At 27.4% G+C, this 17,168-nt stretch overlaps 1 protein-coding gene and 1 pseudogene across 2 annotated transcripts; both read right to left on the bottom strand.

The window, feature by feature from the left end:
• Positions 1–6,869: 6,869 nt before the first annotated feature.
• Positions 6,870–7,899, bottom strand: LOC106796454 (uncharacterized; annotated as a pseudogene).
• A 3,259-nt stretch (positions 7,900–11,158) lies between these two features.
• LOC100791196 (UPF0481 protein At3g47200) lies at positions 11,159–14,772 on the bottom strand. Of its 2 annotated transcripts, none has more exons than XM_014769193.3 (3): positions 14,667–14,772; positions 11,450–12,780; positions 11,159–11,381 (listed from the first exon to the last, which is right to left on the bottom strand). In XM_014769193.3, exon 2 carries the CDS (start codon positions 12,760–12,762, stop codon positions 11,455–11,457), a length of 1,308 nt encoding a protein of 435 aa, XP_014624679.2. In that variant the 5' UTR covers positions 12,763–12,780; positions 14,667–14,772; the 3' UTR covers positions 11,159–11,381; positions 11,450–11,454. The 2 variants fall into 2 exon arrangements, with proteins under 2 accessions (XP_014624679.2, XP_003548087.3); XM_003548039.5 differs by having other exon boundaries at positions 11,450–12,774; positions 14,667–14,716.
• Between the last annotated feature and the right edge of the window lie 2,396 nt (positions 14,773–17,168).

Below are 17,168 nucleotides of genomic sequence, written 5' to 3' on the forward strand. Positions count from 1 at the left end.
TATCTTTGTATAAATACATTATAATACTTTGATGAATGAATCCTAAAATTGTTTTTCATCTATCTTTCATTTCTTTCATTCCTAATAAAATATAATATGACTGAGATGTAATAAAATTTAAAAATTATAGGGTACAGCGCAATTTGGATAAGTGATACAAAATAAATTTAACATGGCATAGAAACAAAATAGAATAAAAATATTGATCAATGTTCCAAACGAGAATATTAACTATCGTAAATATTGTCCAATAGTTTTAACGTTTTAGCTATTTATTCATATATTTAGTACATTTTTATTAAATAAAATACAAATAATTAATTACTCAATTATATTTTTTAAGTTTTTTTACATATTCACTTTTGAAAGAAAAAATTCTATTAACATGATTGTATAATTTAGATCCCTTAAAATTTAGTATTACACATTTGGTTCCCAAATTTTTAAAATTCAGCAGTTTTAGTCTACTAGCGTGTTGTCTATTTTATTAACAAAACATATGTTGACATAATATTTTAACAATGAAATAAATTATGTGGAGATGAAAATATATATTCTTATGTTTATTAGAAGTTAAAGACATAAATCATTTTCAAAAGAATTCATTTTTTACATGTTTCTTTATCTTCCTATTCTTATGTAAAGGAACGAAAATCTTATATGTTTAAAATAATTTTTCTTTTTTTCTTATTCAACCTCATTTATTTATTTTTATTTTTAAATTTAAAAATTCCCAGGAATTAAAATTATGTACAAATATCTTTGATGAGACCAACATTCTTGGTAATAGCTTTCCCGAAAACATTATTTTCAACGATTTTTTCGATCTGGCTCTTCCTTAGGGTTTTAGTTGAAACGAAACTCTTTGCTATGTTCCTTTTCTCTCTATTTCGATCGCTCTTTTCTAAACTTAGGATTTAGGTCATGCAAGTAAGTTTTGGTTTTAAAATGTTGAGAGCTTCTTACGTTTTTTTGAACTTTAAATGTTGGGGAGAAGTTTAGTTTATTATGTTATGATTTGTGCTTTGTAAGCAATTTCATGTGTTTCTTCCTTTCAGTGTGCTTAACTCAGTTTGCTTAGCACATAATGTGGGGGGTTTTGTGATATTTTTGTCCGTTTCTTTTATTTCCTGATTATTAGGCTTTGTTTGTTTACTGTTTTCAAAAACAGTTTTGTGTTTTATAAAATTTGTTTTTGTCTCCTGAGCACATTTGAAAGTTTTTGTCCCTCCTTGAGCACATTTCTGTTTTCTAAACGTTTTCCCCCGAGCATTTGAAGAAAATAAAAGAGGATTAGAAAACAACTTCCAACTGTTTTTGGTTTTTAAAACACTGGTTTTGGAAACAACTTTCGAAACTTATTACAAATGAGAAATAGATTGTTGAGTACTGTGAAATTGTTTTAAAAATCAGTTTTTATAAGAAAAATTGAGAAGAAAATCAAACAGGCCCTTAATATCTATATTCATTTTCAACGCTTGAATGTGACATTCAGCCTTATGTATTTGTTTATCTTTTACAATTTATATGCTAGAAGGTTTTGGAAGCTTTTCCATACTCATGCGCTTTTTCTTCTTGGTAATGCTGTTGCAGATGTTGAAGATTTCTACAACCAATGTGATCCTGGTTAGTTATACTTTCTTTTCATGTAGTCTTTGTGTGCCACAACACTTGTGTTTTTGAATAGCCAATTGTGCTTATGGAAATCACATATAGCAGATATTTATAAATCATAATGCAAGGAGTCAGGACCACAGATGTTTGGTAAACAATATTTCTCTGTTTTTCCATATAAATAGTTGAGGATGCAATTTTTTTTCTATATTTTCAATGTGGAGATATTATGTGAGACTATTCCTGTAGGTTGGATCCTAACTAAGTTTATATATATATATAACATTACTTGAATTAAAAAAATTATTATTCGCAACATTGCGAGAATTTGAACAACATACAAAATGAAATTCCAAATTCTAAAATAAACTTGCATACTTTTCAGACACATGAATCCAAATGTCATTTTATTAGTAGTTTTAAATTCAATCAAGCAAACTCCACAAACCATTTTAGTATTCCGTAAAGAAAAAAAAATTTAAGACACAACCACACATGAATATGTCTCTCTTTTGTTCATTGAACATGTGAGATGGAATATCTGATTGGTTAATATTGACTGTGAATAAAGGATAGGAACTCATGTACAAAAGTAAGCATCTCATCATAACATTTGCCATACCCCTTTCTTCAAATACTTTTTCTCCCTTCCTTTTTTTCTTTAATCTTTCTATCTCTCTACACTTCAACAATAACTTGCTTAACCACATTGCTTGTCTTTCAAAACATCAAATTAGATTTTATTCGTTTAATTCTATGTCTCCTTTGCTTCGCTGGCAGAGCTTCTATATATCTAGCTGGATAAGATGTGTATGTCTCTCTCTATATAGAGTATCAAATAAAAAAATTGTTTATACTAGTGATCCAAAATAAAAGAGTCACTAGCGGTAGTTTTTTCTATTGGTAAGATGTTGTAAAAAAAGATAGTGAGGGGTGAAGTGATTAGATCTTTAAGAGTAAATAGTATACATGTGATGTAATTTTTTTTTACATTATTCTCCAATTGCAATTTGGTATCTATATTGATCTTAATTATTTTAAACTATTTTAAAAGTCATGTCATTATTCCTAATTGAATATTTTTTTTTTACAGAAATTAAAATCAATTTTTAATAGATTTATGCGGTCCTTGTAATTACTAACAAAGGAATAAAACCCACTCTCCCAATCACCTAATTTCGGAGCAAGGGAAGTGAGTTCTAAAACCGTGCAAAGGGTCCCCTCCTAACCAACTTACTGTATCCCCAAAAATGTTTCAAAGGAAGATCTTTATCCCCAAAATTATCCTACTCAGTCTAATAATTGTAGTTATTATATATTAAGTTTTTATTTTTCTTGAGCTTTGTTAAACTCTGTGTAGTGGTAGTGGTGGGTGTTCTTTGTATAGCAAGATTCTTTCTTGTAAATTAATATGAGCATTGGCCACTCGGAGATTTATTGCAGTGACTAAGGCTTTTTGGGAGATTGAGCAATCCTTACAAAGTTTAACAGGTACAGCGATAGGTTTTTTAGTGATTGTTACATCTCAACATAGTCTTTTTAGTCTTTCTAGCATTGGCCACTTATTCAATAATTATTTAATATTTTTAATGTAATAAAATTTTATAATATTTTGAACGCTTATTATACTTAATCTTTTGAACTATAATCAACGGTTTATAATATTAAAAAAAATTAATTTCTATTTTAATCCTCTAATTTATTTTAATATGGAAGTTTTGAGCGCTTATTATAACAAAACTTGATTAGGAATTAGCATAGGAGCTACGTCCAGGGAATATGGCTGCACACGAACACTTATTTGTGTGGCTCCAATATCCCCGTGCTTCTTTTTCCAAATATTTATTGGGGGCACAAATTTGTGGATACCAATTTAAGTTTAAACACTGAAAATTGAGAAACATAATAAGAAGCCAAAAACTAAAAAGAAAGTCCAGATCCTCTCCATTTGTTAGAGAAATGGAAATCTGCTTTTAGCAAACCTACGAATGACATGTGGATTAGATTATTTAGGTAAAATATTTTAGTTATTTTTTATTTTTTTTTAGGAGTTGAAAGGTTATTTCACTCTTACGTAAGTAATTTTTTTTTAATAATTTCTGACAATTTTTGAAACGTTACTCATTTAAAACATTATTTTTTAATTTTTAGTTTTTCATATATATATACATATATATATATATATATATTTTGATATATTTATTTATTTTTCTTATTATTTTTTTAAAATAAATTCATGATTTTTTTATTTTATACTTTTCAGTTACTTTAATAATCTATACTACTACAATAACTCATATTTGTCTCTACTGCAACAAACATTGGCAAATGGTCGTCATTCTGCCTAAAGAAAACCTAGTTGTTTGGTTTTGTTCTTTACATAATAGGCTAGACAACTACCTTAAGGGAATAATTAACAAGTCAGTATTATTTACAATACATAACAACATCAATATTTTAATGTTCCTCATATTCTACACTAGTACTTTGAAAGTATGTGATTTAAATAAAAGTTCTACTTATATATATTTTATGTGTGTGTACACTAATTGTAGTTAACGTTTAATTAATATCCAAATTTCATTATGTATTTAGTGTAATAGACAAAAAGGAATCGTTGAATGTGGCTACTATGTGATGCACTGGATGTCTACGATAATCTTAGGATCTTTCAGGAATAATTGGGAGATGGTAATTGTTTATTTCAAACAAAGTTGATTTTCTTATAATTGTTATTACATTATTAATTTATTTTTTTATTTGATCATGCAGTATTTTAATGAAGTTAGACCATTGAAAGCAAAGAGATTCAAGACGCTTCGCATCCAGTGGACACAGTATTATCTAAAAGTTAGAAATCAAACATAGGATGTTAGGCAACTATGTAACTTTAGGTTACTTAATTAGTTTACATACTTTGCATTATATTTTTTACAATTGTTGTTTCATCTTAACATTGAATAACCTTTGTTGATAGCTAGTTTTTTGTTAAAACCTATTTGAAAGCAGAATGCAAATGATATATGTTGTGTGTTGTATGGTCTGATTTTAATTTACAAGTTAAATTTTGGTTTTTTTTGTAAAAACAAAGACATTATTTTAAAAAAATTCTTGACAACAACATCGGTTTTATGTTAACTGTCAATAGTAACACATTCCTTAACATCGATTTTTTACAGAAAACCGATGTTAACTGTCAATAATAACACATTCGTTAACATCAGTTTTTTCAAACAACCGATGTTAACTGTCAATAATAACACATTCGTTAACATCGGTTTTTTGAAAAAAAACGATGTTAACTATCAATAGTAGCACATTTGTTAACATCGATTTTTTCAAAAAATCAATGTTAACTGTCAATAGTAAGACATTCGTTAACATCAGTTTTTTTTACAGAAAACCGATGTTAACGTTAGTTAACATCGATTTTTTACTGTCAACATTACAACATTCGTTAAGATCGGTGTTTTTAAAAACCAATATTAACTTTCAACATTAATATACATTTTTTGAGTGTAATTCATATTAGCAACATCGGTTATTTATATAACCGATGTTGGTAATTTTACGTTAACATCAGTTTTTAAAAAATCGATGTTAACGATAATACTATCAATGTCGGTACTTTCAATATCGATTCAAAAATCGATATTGAAAGTCATAAATAACCGATGTAGAAAGCATATTTTCTAATAGTGATAATCAAATCCGTTAAACAAAATGCTTTGTATAATTTTATTTTTTTGGTTAATATCTCTCCGTAGTATAGATTAACAAGTTGCCCTTGCGCAATTTTTTAAGACATATTTACAAAGATTTATATATATATATATTTTAACTCTATACATTTACTACACATTGTTAAAGAAGGAGAAAAAATGAGTTACGGAAGTATTAGCCTAAAAACATAAAGCTGAATGAATAATCAAAATGAAATTCTACCTGCAAGATAAATAATCTGAATAGTATTTTTTAATTAACTTTGATATTATTACAACTAACACTGCCAAATTAATAATCTAAAATTGTCAAATCCCATCTATAATTAGCTAGCTAGATCCCAAATAAACAACTGCCTCTCTAGTACGACAAAAATAAAAGGGCCCGGGAGGGAGGGAAATCACAACTTGCTCACAAAAGAACTTTCCAATATGATAACATGGGTGATACCAACATTATATAAATTATAAATAAAGGGAATGTATGAGACAAATTAATAATCATGACTATATAATTATATATAGATATATATAGATTTGTCTTTTCTATTCGTTTTGCAAAGTTCTAGATGCATATTGTTAACAAATTAAAAACGTTGTTAACGGAAGTATATGTATGAACCTAAAATTATAGAGCCAATAGAACATCTAATATGAAGAAGCATAGTATCTCCAATAACTCGCATGAGTGGCTTGTTCTTTGAATCAAAACATTTCCAACAAAAACGAATTCTTGTCCATGAGAAGATAATTAGATAAAAGAATAAAGGTAATTTTTTTGAAAAATGCTCATAGAAGTTGGTATATATCATTGTCAGTTCTATAAAAATTGCTAATCAAAAGTTCTTAGAAGATCAGTGAAGTGTTTTGGACTATCAATTGTTTTTTCTCTTATGCCAATATAGTTGTATTTTGGAAAACAGTGAAAAGTAATGCTAAGAAATGAGAGACTCGACATCTCTTATAGGGCCAATATGAAGTCCTCCATGTATTCAACAACATTCTAAGAGAACAACACTTTGAAGCGAATGGAAGAACTCAAACTGGAATATCTTCACAGATTTCTAAATCGAAACAAGCAGTTAAGTATGAAGGACTTATTTCAAAGACTTATCGAGAAGGAAAAGAGAATTCGAAGTTGTTATGCAGAGCTTATTAATTGCCACAGCTTTTCCCATTCATTAGTATGTTCTTCTGCCAATATGTGACATGATGAAAATAATGATAAAGTATTTGAATTATTCTATTAAAGTGAAATAGTATTCACAATTTTAAAAATATCAACAATTATCTAAGAGCTTGTAAAAAGATTTCTTAGTGACAAAAAATTATTAACAAAATAGTTAATATTAGAACAGAGTAGACAGAATCGAAAATTGAGACACTCAAATACAGTCAATGTCTTCTTCCACCAATTGACTTCTCTGTTCCTTATTTAACTACCTGCACATATAACAAAACTAATTTGATCAGTTATGAAGCTCGTTCCCTAACAATAAGTTAAGTGTGTGTGTGTGTTTGTGTGTATATATATCATGATTTCTTACCTTTAAACAGAGAGATGATTGAACATATAGTCTGAATCAACGTGAGCAAATGAAGCACAATTGCAGCAACTGTAGATGCTGTTTTCCAAGGAGTGTTGAAGTCCTCATGTATGAAGATAGCCTTGTACTTGTTGCGAGGATTTTCATAGAATTCATTTAAGCTATTGCAGAGAGAGTAGTAGTTTGAATTGAAGTCTGGCATTATAAGATTTGAGTCCAGATTGTTAACCATTGTAGCCACTTTGTTAGCATCACCCATCCAATTGACAATAATTTTGTTATCAACTAGTACATTCACATCTTTCAGTGTTGATAAGAAAATCTAGAATCTTTAGGTATTGAGTGATGATATCTGTATCATCTGAAAGGTGACAATGCTCAAATGCCAATATATTCCTGAACAACATTTCTGAATCGTCAGCTACATTCAAGATTGGCATTGTCAACACACCCTCACTATAATAGGTCAAGTCAAGTAAGCATTCATTTTCATTTGGACTGACCTTGAATTTAAGAAATCTGAAGAAAGGAAGTTGATTTTCTATCAAGTCTCTCCAAATTTGCATTTGCATCCATGGGTTTAGCAACACAAGGTCCTTTCCCTGCCAATAGTTGTATCTATAGAGTCTAAAAAAAAGCTCAATTATGAAGCAAGCAACAATGAGAATCATCTTTAAGAAATCATCGCTGTTATATTTAATACAACTTCGAATTTTGTCTTCCAACGCATGAAGTGTGACAACAAAGGTTCCCATAGGTATTTGGGTTCGATATAGAAATGCCTTGAGATAGTTCACTTTAAGCTCTTCCATAGACTCAAAAATGCTGTCTTCATTTCCAGCGTAACGTGCTTTGTGAATAGGGCCAATTGAAACAATTCGAGGTGTGTAGGCTTTCAGATTAGTTTCACGAATGTCTGGTGGTACTCTATAAATTAAATGCATTGCATATCGACTCAATACATTTCTGGAGGTTCCACATTTTGAAGCATGTTGGTTAATTTTGTCTCCAAACATTGTCGTTCACTCATTGCATCACTTGTTTGTGCTTCCATTTGGTTAAAATTCTGTAGCGTTGAGATTAATAGATCGACATTAATTGATAACCAACCTGATAGTTGGACCAAGTATAATATTGATAAATTTCGTTAAAATTTCCCTAGTTATGCCACCAAGAAGAGGCAAATTCAAAGGATTAAAATAAAATGTGACAGAGACATCGGATGTCATATATTATGAAAATTATAGGGTATACAACAATTAAGATATGCGAAGGTATGGGGGACTGTTTCCGGATTCATTATATTCATTATATTTTTATTAAATTAAAATACACGTGATAACTTAATATATTTTTAAAAAAAGTCACCTTTTGGAGAAAAAAATTATATCTATCTTTTTTTAATATTGTTCAAAATAATATTTATTTTTTATTGACAGTTTTAGTATAGTTAGCGAAAAATTTGAATTCGTGATCTATCTCTCCTTTTCTTATCCCTCCATCACTAGATCAATCTTATATTTCCTAATCAAAATAATATTACGTTTTTTTTTTTTTTTTCAATTTGATCCTTTTCTCTTTCTCAATTAAAAAAAATGTGTTCTTGTTTTTAGGGGTGTTGGTGATGTAGTTTGGTTGCATAAAAAAATGGCTGCTGCAATCAATGTTGTATATACACTTTAAATTTGAATCCAAACTTTTATTCAAATTATGGTCACCTTGATGTTGCTTATAAATTAGAAGATAACAAAATGGATTACTGTGTCAGTGTTTGACATAAGCATCTGCATGCAGCATTTCTAACTGCAGTATGAAACATCTCATCATGTAGCTAAGCAAAAGAAAAAAAGAATGAAATGTGTCATTTTGGGTTATACAAGATTTCTTCCAATATTGTCATACCAAATCCATGCTGCCTTATGTCTGGGTTTCCATATCTTAGCTTACAGTTCTAGATTGGACATTGCCATTGTGACTGTTACAAATTTGTAGTTTTATTAGGAGGAACTAAAATGCTCTTATCTCTTACAGGGAAGGTAACAAGTTTAGTAGCTAAAAAGGACTTGGCCAGAAAAATAGAGGAAGCATTAAGCAAGTCAAATCTATGAAGAAAGGGGTTAACGTTTGAAAATCAGGAAATTCTTCTTCAAAGAAGAGGCAATCAAGTAAAATGGTCAGTGCCACCAAATCCACGAATTCTAAACTCAATGTTGAGGGGTTTAGGGGGAAAAATTCATCTCCAAGTAACAGAGAATCAGGTTTGTAAAGTGGATTGTGGTCCATATTGTACCGTGTAGGAAGTAAATGGCTCTCGTTTTTGTATTAGATAAGACTTTTTTTTTTCTGCAGTAAAAATGGTATTATAATTTAATTGTTTTAGTTCATGCTTTTATGTGCCTAGAAAATATAGCAGTTTCTGTTTTTATCATCTATTGTCACGGTAGGGACTAAAATAAGTGAAGAAGAATATTGTATGGATCAAAATCAAAAGATAGGACTAAAAAAAGTGTCATATTTACAGGAATAGAAAACATATTTGGGCAATTATTTTATTGCATATATTGCTGAAATTAATCCAATATTTGTACCATATCTGTAGATAACTAATTAAGAAATCTTTTAGTTCGCCTTTTTTTGTTCTTGATTGTAGTCTATAGCTCTAGGTAATTGTTTGGTTAAAAGTTTTAGATGTTTATTTATAGGGCTAATTATCATTTTTGGTTCATTATTTTTGAGTTATTTTTTTATTTTGATAGGTTTAATTTTAAAAGTTTTATTTTAATTCTTTATGTGTTTTTGAAAGTTTTATTTTAATACATTAAGTTTTAAATTTTTTTTGGTTATTTATACTTTTTGAAACTTTTATTTAAATATTTTTTTATTTTCTATTAAAAATATTAGTGTTTTGTCAATCTTTTTAATATTGATGTATGGGGCTAAATATAAGTAACACTAAATGAGTTTAATTAATATCTTCCGTTTGCTTTGTTTAAAAAAAACACTAAAGTTTAGGCTTGACTTGTCTTATTTAGAAAAACTAAAGCTTAAGTTCGGCTTGTCTTAGCTTATTCAATTCACTTATAACTTAATTTTCTTAATTTCAAAAGGAAATTATTAAATTATTTAACTTAACCAATTTAGTATTTAATAAAAAAATTTAATAACCTAGAAATAAAAATAAGTATTAAACATGAGATATGATATGCTGAGATTTATGTAATTTTAATTTTCTATGTTTTATATTTATATATATATATATATATAAACGAATTATTCATTAGTCAAATTTGAGAAGTTTGCAAATATTTTGAGTCTTTTATCCCCTTAATTGTAACACTTTCACCCTCATCTTATTTTTATTAATTGTTTTGTCATTATTTCTAATCAACAATGTAATGGAAAACTTAAATTAGGAGAGACACAATTAAGAATATTGAGTATATTCACTTATAATTTTTAATAATTTATTTGGAACAAAGTGAAACAATTGTAAAAATATTCAAAATACACTTAAAAGTAGTTATTAGGGCAAATTAATAGAAGTAATTAAAAGTGTGAGAAAAATACAACTCTAAGATTCAAATAGTAATCAGAATAATAAAATATTATTTAAGATTTTTTGGAATTAATTAAAATTTTTGTGTAAAATGATGAAAATGTCCTTAATTGACTGCAAATGTAGAACCGTAGACTTTTTAACCAAAATAAAATTTAAGAAATACTCTACATTTTAATTTTAATTATAAAAATAATTTAAAGCTTAAAAATCTAAAAAATTCAACATCTAATTTTTTAACTAAAGTGATTTATTTCATATTTTCAATAACAATATAATAATGACTAAATAGTTTGTTGGTCAAATATATATAATATATTTTTAGATTTAATTTTGTTCTCTTATTGTTTTTGAATTTAATTTAGTCATCTAATTTTTTAAAAAAATTCAATTTGTACATGCGATCTAAATTGAATCATGGTTTTCAAGAGATCACATTTTATGATGGCTTAAAATCATTTAGTGGTGATTTTAAATCTCTAAAAAATATATATTTAGATGGCAGGACAATATTTGCATTACACAACCACGGTTTTAAAAATCAAATGATCAAATTCAACAAAAAAAAAAAGACTAAATCAAACTAATCTTAAAAATAAGAAGATGAAATCAAATAAAAAATAGAGGAAAAAAATTAATTTAACCTATAATATAAATAATATATATTATGTACCATTAATAAATAAAATAATTTTTAGGAAATGAAATCGTATACACAATAACAACAATAATAAGTAGCCATAAATATAAAGCGTATACAAAATTAATACAGATCAATATAGAGAGTAAATGAAAGTTATATTGCAACAAAGTAATTAATGTTAAGAACGATAGTAGAATTTTAATTATTTGATGAAAGAAAAGCAACAAGGTACTAAATCACATTACAGAAGTTTCCTTCCCCCAATTGACTTCCCTCTTAACGCCCAAATCCTCAGCTACCTGCATATAACAAAACATATTATTTCCTTCACAATAGTTAAGTATTGATATATATGATCATTTCTTACCTTAATTAAAACAGTGAGATTATTGAACATATAGTCTGAATCAATGTGAGCAAAAGAAGCACAATTGCAGCAACTGTAGATGCTATTTTCCAAGGAGTGTTGAAGTACTCGTGTATGAATATAGCCTTGTACTTGTTGCGAGGGTTTTCATAGAAACCATTTAAGCTATCGCAGAGAGAGTAGTAGTGTGAATTAAAACGTGGCACAGCAAGATTTGAGTCCAGATTGTTAACCATTGTAGCCACTTTGTTAGCATCACCCATCCAATTGACAATAATTTTGTTATCAACTAGTACATTCACATCTTTTTCAGTGTTGATAAGAAAGTTTAGAATCACTAGGTATTGAGTAATGCTGTTTGTATCATATGAAAGGTGACATTCCTCAAATGTCAATATATTCCTGAAGAACACTTCTGAATTGTCAGTTATATTCAAGATTGGCATTGTCAACACACCCTCATCGGAATAGGTCATGTCAAGTAAGCATTCATTTTCATTTGGACTGACCTTGAATTTAAGACCTGCCTCCCGTAGTTGGCTTGCACTGTATACATGTTTTATACCTTTGCATTCTTTTTGTTCTCTAGGAACAAATTTTGATGACGATATTATACTAGTTCTCATAAGATCGGTGAAGTGCTTTGGGGACTCTGTTGGACACGATGTTGTTCCATATCCCACATGCTTCAAACAGTTGAAAGAAATCTGAAGAAAGGTGGGAAATTCCTGATTCATACCAGCGATGTTGTAAAGTTGTTCAAGAACAAAGAAAGGAAGCTGATTTTCTAGTAGTATCAAGTCCCTCCAAATTTGCATTTGCATCCAGTCTTTTAGCAACACAGGGTCCTTTCCCTGCCAATCTCCATATGTATGACATCTCAAAAAATGCTCGATTATGAAGCAAGCATCAATTAGAATCATCTTTAAGAAATCATCGCTGTTATATTTAATATGCACTGCATAACACCTTCGAATTTCGTCTTCCAAGTTTTGAAGTGTGTCAACAAAGGTTCCCACAGGTACTTGGGTTCGATTTAGAAATGCCTTGAGATACTTCACTTTAAGATCTTCCATTGACTCAAAAATGCTGTCTTCCTTTCCAGCGTCACGTGCTTTGTGAAAAGGGCCAATTGAAACCATTTGAGGTGTGTAGGCTTTGGGATTATTTTCACGAATGGCTGGTGGTACTCTATAAATGCATTGCATATCGAATCCATACATTTCTGGAGGTTCCACATTTTGAAGCTCGTTGGTTAATGTTGTCTCCAAACATTGTTGTTTACTTAATGAATCACTTGTTTGTCCTTCCATTTTGATAAAATTCTGTAGCTATGAGATTGGTAGACATTGATAGCCAACATGAAGTTAGATCAAGTATAATATTAATAAATTTGTTTAAATTTCCCTAGTTATGGAACCAAGAGGCAAAGATATACTAATAAAAAAGGACTCAGACAGAATATGACAGAAATGTTGGATGTAATTAATAGATTTTAAAAATTATAGGTTACAGTGCAGTTAAGATAAAGCATAAAGAATAATTGTAATATTAGTATAGCAAAGAATTAACTAAAAAAAATGTCGACAAATGTTTCAAACAATGGTGGATCAACCTACAAAGGTACGGGACTATTCTCTCCAAAGATATATTACATCACTCATTTTCTTATTTCTACACTAACCCCTTAATATTTAATATTTAAAAATATTATGCTAACATCTTTTATATATTATACTGACTTCCTTAATATTTGAAAAACATTACACTAATTCTTCTTTATATATTATACTGACATCCTCTATAAATAAGCGACTATTGTAATCATTATAAAAGATATTGTTTGTAATTTAAGAAATCTCAAGGAGTGTTAATATAATTGTTCCAGTTCTTTTTATTTGAATATATTCAGTAATTTTTATCTTCCCCCATAAAAAATGGTGTTATCCTCATCAAACTCTTGTTTTAAAAAATGGATATAAAAGGTTATTAGAGATTTTTGCCCCATCATGATCATTGTAATTTTTAAAAGTTTGGCTTTTAATTTTTTTAATCATGACATTATATATTTTATAAAAGTGTGTAATATTTTTTTTTATAAAATTTATAATTTTTTTACTCCACTGAAAAATAAATAATTGACATTAAAATAAATGAAAAATAATTTATCTGCCAATTTGTTTTTTAAAAAAACATTATTGTAAATATAAGATTTTTTTTTATCTAATTAATTAGTGTGACTTTCAACTTTTGGATTAATTAAATTCAAATAAAGAAATGATTTTATTTATCTTTATTGATTCCGGTTCAAACAAGAATAATTGAAGATGTTTCAAGTCTGTTTCTTTTACCACTCAAGGTAGCTTCTTAGTTAATTATTGTTTTGATAATGGTAACAATTGGATTTAAAAAAAATCAAACAAAAGCATGCACATGATAGAAATTATATTGGTTCTTTGAACAAAAGGAAGCAAACAAGAAAATATAATTCCGAAATTGGGGATAATTCATTTGAAGATACATCACCAAAATTGGATAGAGTCCACCATTTGTATTAAAGGGAGACTTAATACACATGTTTTTTAAAGATTGGAGGATTAAAATGAAATATAAATGTATAAGTCACTATTACAAAATATTGTTTTTATGACGCATAATTTATGACGGTTCTCAAGAATCGATTTAGTATATGACGTGATGGTAATTTTATAAGATGGTTATAATAGTATCCGTTGTAGAAGTCACAGTTATAAGTTATATTCACAGACAGTTAGTAATCGTCATAGAAAGTTAATGATGTAATTTTTATTCTAAGATGATTATAGATACAACCGTTATAGAAAAATGAATTTATTAAGACAATGGGTCTTCTAAGGTGTCATCTATAGAACACATTCTAAAACAGTTGTTTATATAATCATCTTAATATGTCTTATTTTATAAGACATGTGGATAACCATCTTAATAAATGATGCACTATTTTATGACACCTTTATTTAAGACGGTTAAAAACCATTATAAAATGGTTTGAAGAACCGACTTAGATTCATGTTTGTGTAGTAATGAATTTATAATCAAATTTTACCGAAAATATAAGAATTGAAAATATATTTCATAAAAATAAAAAAATAAAATCGGAAGGAGAGACACTTCAAAATTATCGTTAATGCTACAATACATGTCTTGACTAAATAAAGCAAAAAGGAGGAGAAGGAACCTGATGCTGAAATTGTTGAGGAATATATAAGATTAATATTCAGTTCTGATTGATCTCATTTTGCCGGAATGCCTCCAGCTTTATATAGTAATATTCCTTGCAGGCGTTCTTCAAAGTCAACACCATCATGTATGAACAGAATTCGAAAGCTGTGATTACTTGCTCTTTGTTAATGTATTTAGTCAATTGTCGAACAATTGGCTCTTAGTATAGCTATAATTAATTGCAGCTGTCACATGCATTCAAATATGTCATGAAATGTAATTAATAATTTTTTTTTTAAATTATAGGGTATAATGCAATTTGGATAAGAGATACAAAATAAATGTAATATTGACATAGAAACAAAATAAAAAAGTATTGATCAATGTTCCAAACGAGAATATTAACTATTGTAAATATTGTCCAATAATTTTAACGTTTTAGTTATTTACTCATATATTTAGTACATTTTTATTAAATAAAATACAAGTCATTAATTACTCAATTATATTACTCATATATGTTGCCATGATATGTTAATGATGACATAAATTATATGGAGATGAGAATCTATATTCATCTAATTTTTAAAATTATTTTAATTTGATGGTGCTGTCTAAATTGATCAAATGGAATTAGGAAACCTTATTAAATTTATATAGTATTTTAAAATCACTTATTAAAATCATAGGGTATACCGCAGTTAAGATAAAGCATAAAGAATAATTGTAATATTAGTATAGAAAAGAATTAACTAAAAAAAATGTCGACAAATGTTTCAAACCATGGTGGATCAACTACAAAGGTACGTGACAGTTCTTTCCAAAGATATATGACATCACTCATTTTCTTACTTCTACGCTAACTCCTTAATATTTAATATTTTAAAAAAATTATGCTAACATCTCTTATATATTATATTAAGTTCCTTAATATTTGAAAAACATAGCACTAATTCTTCTTTATATGTTATACTCACAACCTCTGTAAATAAGTAAGACTATTGTAATCATTTTAAAAAAAATTGTTTGTAATTTGAACAAATCTCAAGGACTGCTAATATAATTGTTCTAGTTATTTTTATTTGAATATATTCAGTTATTTTTATTTTTTCCCCATAAAAAATGGTGTTATCCTTATCAAACTGTTTTTTTTAAAATGGATATAAAAGGTTATTAGAGATTTTTGACCCCATCATGATAATTTCAATTTTTAAAAGTTTGGTTTTTAATTTTTTTTATCATGACACTATATATTTTATTTAAGTGTTTGATATTTTTTCATAAAATTTATAATTTTTTTTACTCCACTGAAAAATAAATAATTGACATTAAAATAAATGAAAATATATAAAAATAGAGTATTGCAATTAGGTTAAAACAAATAAAATTAATAATTTACATTAAAATAAATTGAAAATAATTTATCTATCAATCTTAAAAAAAACATTATTGTAAATATAAGTTATTTTGTTTATCTAATCAGTTTGACTTTCAACTTTTGGATTAATTAAATTCAAATAAACAAATTATTTTTTTTATCTTTATTGATTCCTGTTCAAATAAGAATAATTGAAGATGTTTCAAGCCTTTGTTCTACCACTCAAGGTAGCTTTGTAGTCCTGATCCTTGTTTTAATAAAAGTAACAATTGGATAAAAAAAAATCAAACAAAAGCATGCACACGATAGAAATTATCTTGGTTCCTTGAATAAAATGAAGCAAACAAGAAAATATAATTCCAAAATTGGGGATAACTCATTTGAAGATACATCACCAAATTTGGATAGAATCCACCATTTGTATTCAAGGGAGACTTAATACACATGTTTTTTTAAAGTTTGAGGATTAAAATGATCAATATAAATGTATAAGATTATAATCAAATTTTACCGAAAATATAAGAACTGAAAATATATTTTATCAAAAGAAAGAAAAGAAAATCAGAAGGAGACACTTCAAAATTATCGTTACGGCTACAAGATAATACATGTCTGACAATATATATATATTCTTGTATGGATCGAAATGAAAAATATAGTAACTATTTAACTAAATAGAGCAAAAAGGAGGAGAAGGACCCTGATGCTCAAATTGTTGAGGAATATATAAAACTGTTTAATAATTTTTTTTAATAAAATTTATAAATTATTTTTTTTACTCCACTGAAAAATAAATAATTGACATTAAAATAAATGAAAAATATATAAAAATAGAGTATGACAGTTAGGTTACAACAAATAAAATTAATAATTGACATTAAAATAAATTAATAATAATTTATCTATCAATTTTAAAAAAACATTATTGTAAATATATGATATTTTGTTTATCTAATTAGTGTGACCTTTAACTTTTGGGTTAATTAAATTCAAATAAAGAAATGATTTTATTTATCTTTATTGATTCCGGTTCAAAGAAGAATGATTGAAGATGTTTCAAGTCTTTCTTCTACCACTCAAGGTAGCTTTGTAGTCCTGATCCTTGTTTTTAATAAAAGTAACAATTGGATTAAAAAAAAA

Source organism: Glycine max, chromosome 16, assembly GCF_000004515.6.
Source record: "Glycine max cultivar Williams 82 chromosome 16, Glycine_max_v4.0, whole genome shotgun sequence".
Lineage (NCBI taxonomy): Eukaryota > Viridiplantae > Streptophyta > Magnoliopsida > Fabales > Fabaceae > Glycine > Glycine max.